Source organism: Euphorbia lathyris, chromosome 7 (assembly GCF_963576675.1).
Source record: "Euphorbia lathyris chromosome 7, ddEupLath1.1, whole genome shotgun sequence".
In the NCBI taxonomy this organism is placed as follows: domain Eukaryota; kingdom Viridiplantae; phylum Streptophyta; class Magnoliopsida; order Malpighiales; family Euphorbiaceae; genus Euphorbia; species Euphorbia lathyris.
This window is the reverse complement of record NC_088916.1, coordinates 59,534,098-59,546,955: the sequence shown is the minus strand read 5'-3', so window position 1 is coordinate 59,546,955 and position 12,858 is coordinate 59,534,098. Positions and strand designations below refer to the sequence as shown.

Below are 12,858 nucleotides of genomic sequence, written 5' to 3'. Positions count from 1 at the left end.
TACATTGGACCAAAAATTGAGCAGCTGAGGTGGTCCCACAGCCACAGCCACACCACAAACCCCAAAATTTGCATCAAAGTTTTCAGCCCACAACATCTCTGACGGGAAAAGATGGGTTTGATTGGGAGAACACTTAATTTTACCATTGATAAATTGGATCAATTTGAAAAATAATTCATCAAATTATCTTCTCGGTCATAAATCTGTCATTTATATTTCACACGTGCATCATTTTATCAGTAACAAATCACAAACATATGTTGGGATGTGAAAAAATAAAAACAATAAAAAAAAAATATATTGAATCTCCAATTTTATTATTAAATTACAAAAAAAACCATGAAACATTCAGTAGTGTTCACATGGACCCTGATGACTAAATGAATTGTGATCATTCACGTTAGATTTAGGCTGACTAAATATGAGCTTTAGGATCCTTTGAATCTCAATCCCATATTTTTTATCAGCCTAGATCCAACAGTGAATGACCACAATTCATTTGGTCATCAGTGTCCATGTGAACACTACTGGTGTCGGAAATTGACCCAAATTATCAACGTTAGGGACACTTGAATATGAATAAAAATAATAACATAAACGTCTTAAATTTTGTGGTTTTACAAATGAAGATAATGAACATATTTATACTAATAGACTACGATCAATATATGATTCTAAATATGTTTATCTTTATAATTACATGTGTAGGATGCATCATAAATACATATATGTTAATGTGTGGACAATCCAGGAGGAGCTAGGGACACTTGAACATTCACCGGCTGCCGGAAAACACTGAAAATTCCATCGAAACTGTGTACAATACTTTAATTTTTTTTATATAAAAACACCTAAAAAAACATATTACCAAAGGAACTCATAAATATCGAGACTGCCACAAACACCCTCTATCAGTGACTCATGTATTCATCACTGTAGGTGGATATTCATTAAACAAAACTTATATTACATAATAATATATATTTTAATAATCTTAACATAATAATAATAATGGGGAAAAAGAAAAGTACCACAAAGTCCAACCCAACAAAATAGCGAGAGAATATAATGGGCCCGTATGATTCACTATTGTGCAACTTATCCAATATAACTTTTAGCAATTCAACCCAAACTAAATTAAGGATATGAATTTGTTCTTTAGCAATGAATGGAAAATCTGTACTTCTTTTCTTACTGTGTTTGTAGATCGGAGCTGAAAATTTCGAACCTATTCCTTTAGTTACCATTAGGTAAGGTTAGGTATGTTAGTTTGGGTCGAATTGCTAATTTTTGTTTAGTTTAGGGACTCAATTGTTGATTTTAGTAGTATAGAGTTGTAATTGACTTTGGACATTAGTTTGAAGGCCAAAATGGGTGTTATGCAACCTAAATAAGTAATTAATTGCATCCTTAACTAATATTTAAAATATAATATATTTGATAAAACTGATGCATGAATAAAAAAGAATTTATAGGAGTATTAAAGATTTATGAAGCCATCAAATAAAGTCAGGACAGAAGTTTTTATATTGAATCGATTTCCAAATCGTTGACCACCGAGACTCAGAATTTAATTAATTTTTTATTCAAAGAGAATCATAATCACTGCATCAAAGTTGGGAATTGAATTCAGTTGAATATTCTTTTTATTGGATCTATCTAACCTAATTTTTTATGCATGCAAATCTCTATACACATTAATCAAATCAAATCAAATCTTCAATCTCAACATTATCACAACCTCTGCTTTCTTTCACTAATTATACTAATAATAAGACTAATTTCCCTTTAAAGTAACACTAATTATACTAATAATAAGACTAATTTACCATTAATACTTTAAAGAAAGTAAGATGATCATGTTCGTTAAGGATGTGCAGGCCAAAAGCTCTTACAATCCACTAACGACTTCTGATCTCCACCTTGGCAAAAGAAATAGCTATCAGGGCATCTATATAAACAATTATCCACCAGGCTCACATTAGCACTACCTTGCTTCATAACCATTAGAGGACCCGGTATCGGTCCGAACAGGTAGTTCCCACCTAATAACAGTCTCTCGAACGACGACGTTTTACGCCTTCGAACTGCAGCTCTTAGTGCATACTGGGCCGGTATCATCCCTGTGAACCTGTTGTGCTCCAAGTTTAAAGAGGACAACTTTGGCATTGATCCTAGGAAAGACGGTAACAGTCCGCCTAGATTATTATAGCTCAGGTCAAGAGCTATTAGTTTACTGGTTAAACCCTGCGTTGCACCGGGAACTTGCAGGAATGACAAATTGTTGTAAGATAGAGTGAGTTGTTCAAGAGAAGGATGATCAAAGAGAACCGATAATACAGGGCCCGATAACAGGTTATGACTAAGATCCAAAACCTGTAAGTACTCTAAATCCCCAAAATTATGAGGTAAATTTCCCTCTAATTTGTTGTTTCGAATCGAAAGCTCGATGAGCGAGACTGGCATTTTTGACGGAAGTTGCCTAGAGAACTTGTTATCGTTGCCATTAATGAAGTACAAGTGTTTCAGTGAACTCAGATCAGGAAACTCCCCGGAAATATTGTTCTGCTGGATTTCGAGTCTTTCCAAGCTTAAAAGAGAAGTGAAGCTTGATGGTAGATGTCCATGAAGATAGTTATTGTCAAGGTAGAGTTCTTGGAGGCGAAATAGAGAACCTAAAGAAAATGGAATCTCTCCGGAGAGTGAATTCTGGGAAAGGCTAAGGCGACGAAGGCGGATAAGCTTGGCTAGAGAATTAGGAAGAGAGCCAGAGAAGGAGTTATCAGAAACGTCAAGGGTTTGTAAGTAAGGGAGGTCCCAAGTGATAGACGAAAGAGAACCAGAATAACCCACAGGGTCAAGGGTGATTTCAGTGACTCGGAATTCATCGGAAACAGCTCGGTCGCACCTGAAGCCACAGGTGAATCTATCACTGAAAATGTGATCACACGGGTCAAATGAGAAATCCCAGGAGCTAAGGCAAGATCCTGGAGGAACAGAATTTGAGTGAAGCCCATTCTTTAGATCCTCAAGCACTTGTACGTCACCCGGATACGTCTTTGAATCCACAACTCCAAGTCCGACCAGTACTTCTAGGAACGAAAATGTAAGCATAAAAGGCAGAGAAACATTGAAAATGCTTTGTTTTGACATTTTTCAGAAGGAAATATTGGATCTTGAAAAGAAAGAGGTTGCTTCCCAAGTAAGATGCTTAGATTGTCCCATACCATTAGGTTTATATATAAAAATCTGATAAAAAGCTCCATAAGGAGCATGTACTGAGAGACCCACGTGAGTTCAGAGACTCACAGATAAATACTGACAACTAAGTTCACTCTAATAATTTTTTATTCAAGTGCAGCACTAAAATATTAGAATCCTATCCAAGCCATTTAGTCACTAACTCTATGTTTTTTGATAAGTCTATCCTTATTAAGGTAACTTTCATGTTATTAAATTGGGCACCCAAAAAAAAAAATTGGAAAACGAGAACATATTCGATTACGAAGAATGCTAATTAGGTTTTGTATGGAAAAGGAAGATTTCATTAACCACCGATGATACAATTGCTTCTACAAACCCTAATTGCAAAGTGATGAAAATGCTTTCTGAGATGAGAAAACTTCACTTTCTAACTTCATAGCAGTCACATTTAACATTTTAACATGGGTTAAAAAGAAAGATAATAATATAGTAAAAAGACCCAGAAAGTGCAAGAAAAAATTTGAGCACCTTCTGATGGCATTGGGATTTTACGAAATTTACGAGACACTTCAAAATTGATGCTCCTAGGTTTGGTTCTGCTGTGTTATGCTATTAAGATACTGCTTCACACGAATATGGTTTGTCTCAAATATGAATGGCATCCCTCTGATCTGCAAAATGATCAATTCAACCTGAGTCATTAAGAAATTGCAGACTATTGCAGTAAAATACATTACTTCTTTTTCCCCGCTAAAACGGGTATTAGCACTACACCAAGAAGATTGAAGAGAACTTGACCAGGTTTAATAGCATGTGAAAACATCTGCTAGAAAATGCATGAAAAAACAAATGCTTAAGAAAGATCTACAGGAACAAACCTCAATTAAACAACTGGAAGGAAGGCTTAGACTCTGTCCATGGACTATCTCTTTGTCATTCACCAATATAGGACATTTGCCAAGATTTCTCAGATGGAAAGATCCACTTTTGTCCAAATTTATAGTTGCCTAATCAAATTGAAAAATAATAAATAAATAAATAAAGATGCACCTGAAATTAGAGGTGACAATTGCGTGTTATCGTGTTAAAATCATGTTATGTTATCTATATGTTTCATATGATTATAATATGATATGATTAAATGCAAGCAAAATGATACTCGTGTTGATTGTCTCTGTAATTCTTGTTATCATGTCAGAATACCCCTACCTGAAATCGCTCCATGATTTGTTTTGGATCTAGTCAGTGTCATACACCAACAAATAAAAGAAACACAAACAAAATAATAATTTAAGGCTCTGTTTGTTTCACGGAAAATACTCATCCCAAAAACATTTTTCCTCTTTTCTAACGTTTGGAATGCAAAAGGAAAATAAATAAGTCAATGGAAAACAAATTCCTAGTCAGAGGAAATTCTTCACAAAATAAAGGAAAACAACTTATAACAGTAAAAATAAAGAACAACTAATTAAAGAGAGAGAAAGCAAAAAATGAAGTATGCAGCCATCTTTAGTTCCTATTTTTTAACTCATTTTTCATGTAATAACCATTAATTTAAAGAGAGAGAAAGCAAAAAATTGAACCATACAGCCATCTTTATTTCCTATTTTTAACTCATTTTTCATGTAATAACCAAACAAGTGAAAATATTTTATTCTTCGAGAAATCAAGGGAAATGTTTTTTTGTGAAACAAACAAAGTCTTGGAGAGAAATGACAGAATAATGAACTGAAAAAATAGGATCAAAAGATACATGAAACACAACTAACAAATCCATGAAACTTCCAAAAGAGAAAATAATGTGAAATTAAAAATTAATCCTTGCAGTCCCCGAGTTTTATTTTGGTCAACTCGTGTAATATGTAAATCGGGACTAGTAAATTATTTAACCAAATAATAACAGTAAAAATGAAGAACAATTGATAGCACCACAGAGCAAGTAAACTGATGTGACCAAAACAAACCTCACCTGCCGACGAGATACTTTATTTCCACGCCCTTCCCTCCACAAGTCAACGTCAACAACTACATCTTCTGTTCCTCTACCAAGCAAAACCTGCATCCAAGAGATGTTACTTCAGATATTAAGCTCTGAAAGCAAAAGGAAAACACAGGAAATAACATCATAATCAGAAACTTCAAGAGTAACTAAAAATTAGCAGGGGCTACACGTTCTAATTAGATGTGCACTTAATCCAAATACTTGAAAGGAAACCAGGAAACCAGGTGAGGAGTAGAGAATTAAAATCCTCTATACCCAATTGGAAATAGATTAAACAATTATGTACATTTGTTGTCCTCATATACCTCAGGTTTCTTAATGTAATGCTTCGAATGTCTACCATATAGAACAGCAAACGCTCCTTGAGATCCAATGGCTCTTTGCATATAAGAATTAGCACCCTGCTCCAGCCTCATAATTACCCTCTTAGTATCCTCTTGCTGATATCTTAAGACTGCATTTATTTACTTAAAAGATTCACACAGATTTCGATGTGCTGAACTGTTGAAGTGCGTGTGAAAATTCATACCCACAGCTGGTATAATAATAAATAGACACTTACCTTCATCGCTGGAATATAAATCCTGGTCTTCTGGATCTAAGTCCATATCAAGAATCTAAGAAAAAGAACAAAAAAGTCAAGAGGAAAGGAACTGCAAAAAGAAAAATAATCTTCTTAAGAACACTAGAAGAATGTTTACCATTGCTTCAATATCTGAGAAATATGGCACATCATTATCACTCTCTAGAGGTGGCTCTTCTGCATCTGATACTTGATCATTTGGAATGTTCTCTGAGGCAGCAACATCTACAGACCCCAATTCTGCATGTGATGCCTGATATTGTAGAATTTGTTTAGCAGCATCAAGATCCTGTTTGACATCACTGGCATTTGTCTGAGACCATTTCTGGCCATCCAGACCAACAGCTGGCTTCTGCTTTGAACAATCAACTACATTATGACTAAAATGCTTCATAGCCACAACTTCTGGAGTTTCTTCCTTCATTTTAGGAGGTACAAGAGCTTCTGCATTAACATCTTTGGATGCATTACCCACACTCCTGTGATTAGATCTACTGGTGGGCAGGTCTACTTTAATCCCATTCCCATCAGCTGGACGAAGCGAGCCAGTTTCTGGAATTACCTGTGATTTTATAATCTGAGAGTATGCAGGAGGTTCTCGCTCTCTCTGTGTCAATGTCAGAACCCTTTCATTAGTGTTTAGATTGCTAGAAAATTCTTTAACTGTTGAAGGATTTAGTTTAGGAACATCATGGAAATTGCGACGTGCTACAGAGGAAAATGGCTTTGGACGCAAGTGGTTGGTAAAGACAACATCATCATTGCATGGGATTTCCGGATCTTCAGTGTTCAAGGTGCATATCATAAATTCACTCTCAATGCTCATTTCAGGAAGTTGAGTGTTTGAAGCTGAAGTAGTTGAAAGGAGCTGGACTTCTGAATTGACATCATTGCTGTGATGAGGTCCCTCATCTTGATCTATGCCTCCATGACTTACACCAGCTTGATCTTTGAGATGATCTAGATTTATATCTGGCTGAGTTATATCTACCATGTGATCTTGATTGGCATCTATTGGTGAACTCAATAATAGTGAACTAAGACCATCATAGTAAGACTTATCAATTGTATCTTTTCCGTCATCTGTGAATAGGAGTTCTTCCTCATTTGTGAAATTCAAAAGAGAATTGGAAAGTTCAGCCAGGTAAACTTCAGTGCTGTCAGCTACAGTTTTCATGTCCTCACTTGGTATATCTAGTTCTAAGTTGGAGTCTCCATGCATATCAAATTCTGACAGACATGTATTCTTTGTATCACCATCACAAGGAAGTGAATATGTGTCCCCTGCGTGCATATTAAGTGGAATAGTTGGTGGTGAAACACCCTCATCTGTCCTCCATATTGGCATCTCAGGGAGTGGAGATAAGTACTCTAAGTTATGAAATGACACATCACATCCAGACATTGGAGAACTGAAGTCATGTCCATCAAACTTAGAGCATCCATTTACTTGGTCAGCATTTGGTGGCAAGTCTTTCGGTGCCCCAAATTCCTCAATCGCAGTTCCATTTGCAGCTTGAGAGATATTCCCTTCACATATTTGTTGCATCTCTGTATGTACATTATCTTGCTCTACTGAATAATCCTGGACACAATTCTGAAATTCTGCATGAAAACCATTGGTATTAATATCATCCCTAATTTCTGGAAAAGCATGTTGCATGATATCCGCATTAGATTCCTGAAGCCCATATTGATCTGAAACCGGATCTCCAAGAATGCAATGCTCATTTCCCATGTAATTATCATCGGTGGGTGCAATGAGAAAAGTCAGATCCATGGAGTTAAATGGCTCGTTACGAATTCTTTTACGCAAGGCATAATAACAATTACGCACACTTTCAAGCTTCCTTTTCCCAGAACCATATTTATTTTCTTTTGAATTCCCAGCTCTACTAGCTTTTGATGGAAGGGCAGAACGCTCAAATTCAATCATGTGAAAAGAAGCCTCAGCAGATATAATTGGATCATACAGGAGAGAGCGCCACCGATCATGTAGTTCTTCAACAGTGAATTTTTGAGAAAATTGAACGGCACCTTTAGCAAGTGATTCCAATGAAGCACCAGCCTGACAACGGAAGAAAGAAAATTGTCAGCAGCAAACATTAAAACAAAAATTTAAATCAACAGCCTCCATACAACTAAACTGTTTTAGCTTTAATAGTTATCATTACTACAGTGATAGCAAACCACCCCCTTCCTCACAAAAAGGTCAAGAAGGAAAACAAAATAAAAGACATATTCTGCACCAATTATATTTAATTCACATATGGGAGTGGGCTAAATTCCATTTGCTAATAACTCTTAAAAGTTCATTAACCACAGAAATCGGTAAAAATTATAAAATCAGATACAGGAATTATATTGCCATGTAAACTAATTAGTTTTCAGCTGCCAATACACAAGTCATTTCAAGCTTCATTCACAAATTCCTATCTGTATACAGCCAATAGAACCATTGTGGATTCTCATTTAAATCGCTGATTCTGATGAGATAATGTAGTAGTAGAAAAACTCAAGAAGAAGAAATTGAGAGTACATCTACAAGTTTGGCAAAATGTCCTAGGCTGAATCCACCTATTTTCAACCAAGACAAAAATTACGAAATAGTCAGCTCTAGTCTACTATTATTATAGCATTCAAAACAACCTATTTTTCTCCATATTTTGCTGATAGCTTAAGCCAGTGGAAACTCATTAAATGATCTTTTTTTCCAATATTGTTGATATACAAGCACATGCCTATATCCATGTGACTAGAAAGGGATGCAAGCAACCTAATTTGTCCAGCATCCCTTGCTAAATTAAGATATCAAATGTAAGTTCGTGTTCACCCTACATCATCCTTCACTAAATCAAGTTGCTACATCATTTTCAGTTCAGCTCTCAAATATGAAATTCAGTGAATAAATAGGAAAAGAAAATTGTTAAAGTACTCAGTCAAGATGTTGAAACCATAGTTGTTAAATCAAGATTCGAGTCGTGCCTCAAAATCCTCATTTTGTGAATTGGGATCGTGAATCGAACCGAATCAAATTCAAAATATTACAAAAAATAAAACATTAACCATATTTAACTTTAAATATTAGTCTAAAAATGCAATTTTAATATCCAAATAGAAATTACCAAAAAAAAAAATCCAAATAGAAATTATATCAAGTTATCAACCAAGCACTTAAATTAAAATTCAAATCTAATGCAATCCTAATAAAACTAAGGGTAAATTTCAAATAAAACCCCTGTGGTTTCACTAATTTTCAGATAAAGGACTGTGGTTTACTTTTTGTCAAAACGAGGATTGAGGTTTTCAACTTTAGCAAAATAAGGACTTTTTCGATTCATACTATTAAAATCACCCTTGACGACTTCAAAAATGACATATTTTAAGAACTACTAATATTCTAAGAAACTTTAATTCTTCAATTTTTTTATTTTGAGATTATTTAGATGATGTTTGGTAAAGAGAGAGAAAGTTAATGTTTAGAGAGAGAAAGTTCCAAAAAAGATGATTTTCGAAAATCGAAAATGTAGTTCCATAGAAAATATGACATTGAACGACTTTAATTCTTGAAAATTTTCATTTTCAGGTCGTTAAAGATGGTTTTAATAACATTAATCCAAGTGCGAAACCTCAATCCTCGTTTTGACAAAAAGTAAACCACAATCCTTTATCTGAAAATTAGTGAAACCACAGGGATTTTATTTGAAATTTACCCTAAAACTAATTGCCAAAGAATTCTTAGAATGAGTCAAGGAAGAGAATGAGAAAAATAGAGTAGGAGGATTTTTTGTTGCAGAAAACCAAAAGAAAACAGAGAAAGCAAGTTTCCATAACTTTTTAAGTAGTTTCAGTTCTGCACACGTTTTTTATTCTTGTTAAATGAAAAACAGTCTCTTTTTCCTAATGGAGTTCATGAGTCGACTGAATCGGTGGACTCGGCCGATTCGGCCAATTCACCACCGATTCGGCCGATTCATGTCCGATTCGAATCGAAGACATATTCTTCGAGTGTGTTAACACACCGTACAACTGCACAACGACTATCCAATCCAATGGTTGCTAATGGAAAAAAAACAAAATCTTATTCTGAACCATAACGGAAAGACTCTTTTGCATTTAATCCACATTAACTCAAATGTGATATTAACACTTAAAATGCAGTGTACATCTGAGGGGGGGAAAGCCAGCAGTTCTTTTATGCTTCAACACAGCACAGGAGACCCAACATAAAACAATAATCAAGGCAGAAACAGATACAGTAAGCACCAAAGCTATAAAATTATACTCTGCATGTCCAGAAATTCGAATGCAGAAAAAAAAAAAAAAATCCCTAATTTTTCGGTGACCAAAGATAGAAGCAGGTGAGTAATAAGCCTAAGATTCTTTCCACATTAAAGCTTTACATAAAAAAATTAAATTAGAAAAAATGATGCAAAACCCTAATTTCATTCAGAAACTGGAATAAACAAAAGCAAGTCGGAGTGAAGTTAAGTTAGCTCAACAGCATTCTTTAACAAAAGATCATCCTCAGGTATCCAAGAAGAGAGAGGAGCAAGAGCTACCATGACTAGAAACTCAGCAACTTCACTCTCTCTCTATATTCACTCTCTCTCGAGTGTAATTTTCTCTGTTTACAACAAGAAGAAAAAGAAAGGAACAGAATGGGGTTGAAGGACAAGCAGGAAGAAAGAGAGGTTTTTAATAGGTAACGCGAAGAGGGAAGAGTACTGTGGCGGTCTGTACTAGCCTTAGGCTGAGTTATTTTTAGTATAAGCCCATTGAGCTCGATCGATGAACAAGTCTAATTGCTATCATACGAGGAAAGTCGCTATTACTTAGCAATATATAAAATAATTCAGCTCTGTTATCTTTTTGAACGGCCCAAAAAGTTAAGGGAGTTTTTCTCAATGGTTCAGGGATTTCAACAATGAAAATTAAGAATCAAATTCAGGTAAGAATGTCATAAGAGTTATTTCTTATTGTTGAACTCACCAAGGCATTTTGGAAGTATTACCAATTGATTCCGAAATCCGAAAATTTGAAATAGTTTGCGACCTATAAGAAACTGCATATATTATTAAGGCTTAATACATATGTTGTCATCTATACTTGGCCTACAACTCCAACTGCTCCCTTTGAACTTTTAAAAATCTTAAATGACTCATATTCTTGTCCAAATACATTTAATAACTTCTTATTCTTATCTAATTTCATTTAGTAACTCCATATTCTTGTCCAGTTGAATTCAATACCCCCTATTTTTATCAAATTGCATTGAATAACCCCATATTTTTATCAAATTGCATTGAATAACCCCATATTTTTGTCCAATTGCATTCAATAACTCCTATTCTTATTAATTTGCATTGATAAAAAAATAAATCAATACTTATTTATTCCTCTGATATTTTACTTATTATGTGTAATACACATAAAAGACAAAGTAACCATAGTCTCTACCTACCTCTTCCCATATATATTAATATACGTGCTAGATATGGTTAATTATTCTTTTTTTATATATCAAAATATGGTAAATTATTCTAATTTCAGTAAATCATGCATTCTAATTAATTAGACAATATCTGTATCCTTAACTCACAATAATTTCCTTATTCTCTTTAGCAAAAATCTCGACAAATTATTTATTCCCATTCTCTCTTCTTTCTATAAATCATTAGATCTTTGTCCGATAGAAGAGCATTTCCTTACTTCATCTTCATTCCCATTCTCTTCTCTTCTCTCTATATAGTTTCCTTACTTTTCTTCTCTGGATATGACTCTTGATGACATGATAAAGAAGAGCAGAAAGAGAGGTAGAGGCCGTGGTAGAGGACGTGATCTTCCAATGGTGGAAGAATGGCAGGAGCTATGCGTAACAAAGGTCCTCTTTCAGTGAATCCTGAGCCATCACAATACAAAACAGCCGAGCCTCCTCACAGAGATAGTATTGTTGATATACAAGCACATGCCTATATCCATGTGACTAGAAAGGGATGCAAGTAACCTAATTTGTCCAGCATCCCTTTTTAAATTAAAATATCAAATGTAAGTTCATCTTCACCCTACATCATCCTTCACTAAATCAAGTTGCTACATCATTTTCAGCTCTCTCAAATATGAAATTCAGTGAATAAATAGGAAAAGGAAATTGTTTAAGTACTCACTCAAGATGCTGAAACTAACAAAAAGTAATTCCAACCATAATCTTCAAGTGTGTTAACACACCATTAATGTGGATAACATTTCAGGAATATTTTCAGTGATATAATGCCATAATCGTACAACTGTACAACAACAACTATCCAACGGTTGCTAATGAAAAAAAAAAAATCTTATTCTGAACCGTAATGGCAAGAATCTGTTGCATTTAATCCACATTAACTCAAATGTGATATTAACAATTAAAATGCAGTCTACATTTCAGGAAAAAAAATAAAAGCCAGTAGTTCTTTTATGCTTCAACACAGGAGAACCAAATATAAAACGATAATCAAGCAAACAGCAGAAACAGATAAAGTAAGCACCAAAGCTATAAAAATACACTCTGCATGTCCAGAAATTCGAATGCAAAAGAAATGCAGAAAAACAAAAAAAGAAATCCCTAATTCTTCGGTTACCAAAGATTGAGTAATAAGCCTACGATACTTAACACATTAAACTAAACTAGAAAAAAAAATGATGCAAAACCACAATTTCATCAGAAACAGGAAAGAAGAAAAGCAAGTCGGAGTGAAGTTAAGTTACCTCAACAGCATTCTTTAACAAAAGATCATCCTCAGGTATCCAAGAAGAGAGAGGAGCAAGCGCTCCCATGACTAGATACTCAACAACTTCACTCTCTATATTCCCTCTCACTGAAGTAAAAGAAAGGAACAGAGTGGGGTTGAAGGACACGCAAGAAGAAAATGAGGTTTAACGCGGAGAGGGAAGAAGACGGTTGCGGTCTGAGAAAGGTGGCCAATGATTTCACGGCATGAAATTAGGGCACGTAGTGTAACTTAAACCCCAACTTGGAGTCCCTGATTTTCTCAGGTGAACTCTTGCTAGGTGTCGCAACCGGCTTCTT

General features: G+C 34.8%; 2 protein-coding genes across 5 annotated transcripts; both read right to left on the bottom strand.

Moving 5' to 3' along the window:
* Positions 1-597: 597 nt before the first annotated feature.
* Positions 598-12,858, bottom strand: LOC136235662 (uncharacterized). Of its 4 annotated transcripts, none has more exons than XR_010691848.1 (8): positions 12,537-12,858; positions 5,908-7,857; positions 5,769-5,823; positions 5,512-5,660; positions 5,174-5,260; positions 4,083-4,211; positions 3,733-3,875; positions 598-851 (listed from the first exon to the last, which is right to left on the bottom strand). XR_010691848.1 is itself a non-coding variant. In XM_066025498.1 (7 exons), exons 1-7 carry the CDS (start codon positions 12,603-12,605, stop codon positions 3,789-3,791), a joined length of 2,526 nt encoding a protein of 841 aa, XP_065881570.1. In that variant the 5' UTR covers positions 12,606-12,858; the 3' UTR covers positions 3,523-3,788. The 4 variants fall into 4 exon arrangements, 1 of the variants encoding a protein (XP_065881570.1); XR_010691846.1 differs by having other exon boundaries at positions 598-813; XR_010691847.1 differs by having other exon boundaries at positions 598-795.
* On the bottom strand, positions 892-3,386 carry LOC136235664 (receptor-like protein 30). Its single transcript, XM_066025499.1, has one exon. The coding sequence runs from the start codon at positions 3,151-3,153 to the stop codon at positions 1,867-1,869; it is 1,287 nt and encodes a 428-aa protein (XP_065881571.1). The 5' UTR covers positions 3,154-3,386; the 3' UTR covers positions 892-1,866.

Excerpts from the sequence above, each read along its gene's own strand:
- LOC136235664 (XM_066025499.1), bottom strand. The coding sequence starts at position 3,153 with ATGTCAAAACAAAGCATTTTCAATGTTTCTCTGCCTTTTATGCTTACA.
- LOC136235662 (XM_066025498.1), bottom strand. The coding sequence starts at position 12,605 with ATGGGAGCGCTTGCTCCTCTCTCTTCTTGGATACCTGAGGATGATCTT. Across the intron at positions 7,858-12,536 it reads TGTTAAAGAATGCTGTTGAG|GCTGGTGCTTCATTGGAATC; the intron begins GTAACTTAACTT and ends TTCCGTTGTCAG. Across the intron at positions 3,876-4,082 it reads CTTCCAGTTGTTTAATTGAG|ATCAGAGGGATGCCATTCAT; the intron begins GTTTGTTCCTGT and ends ATCATTTTGCAG.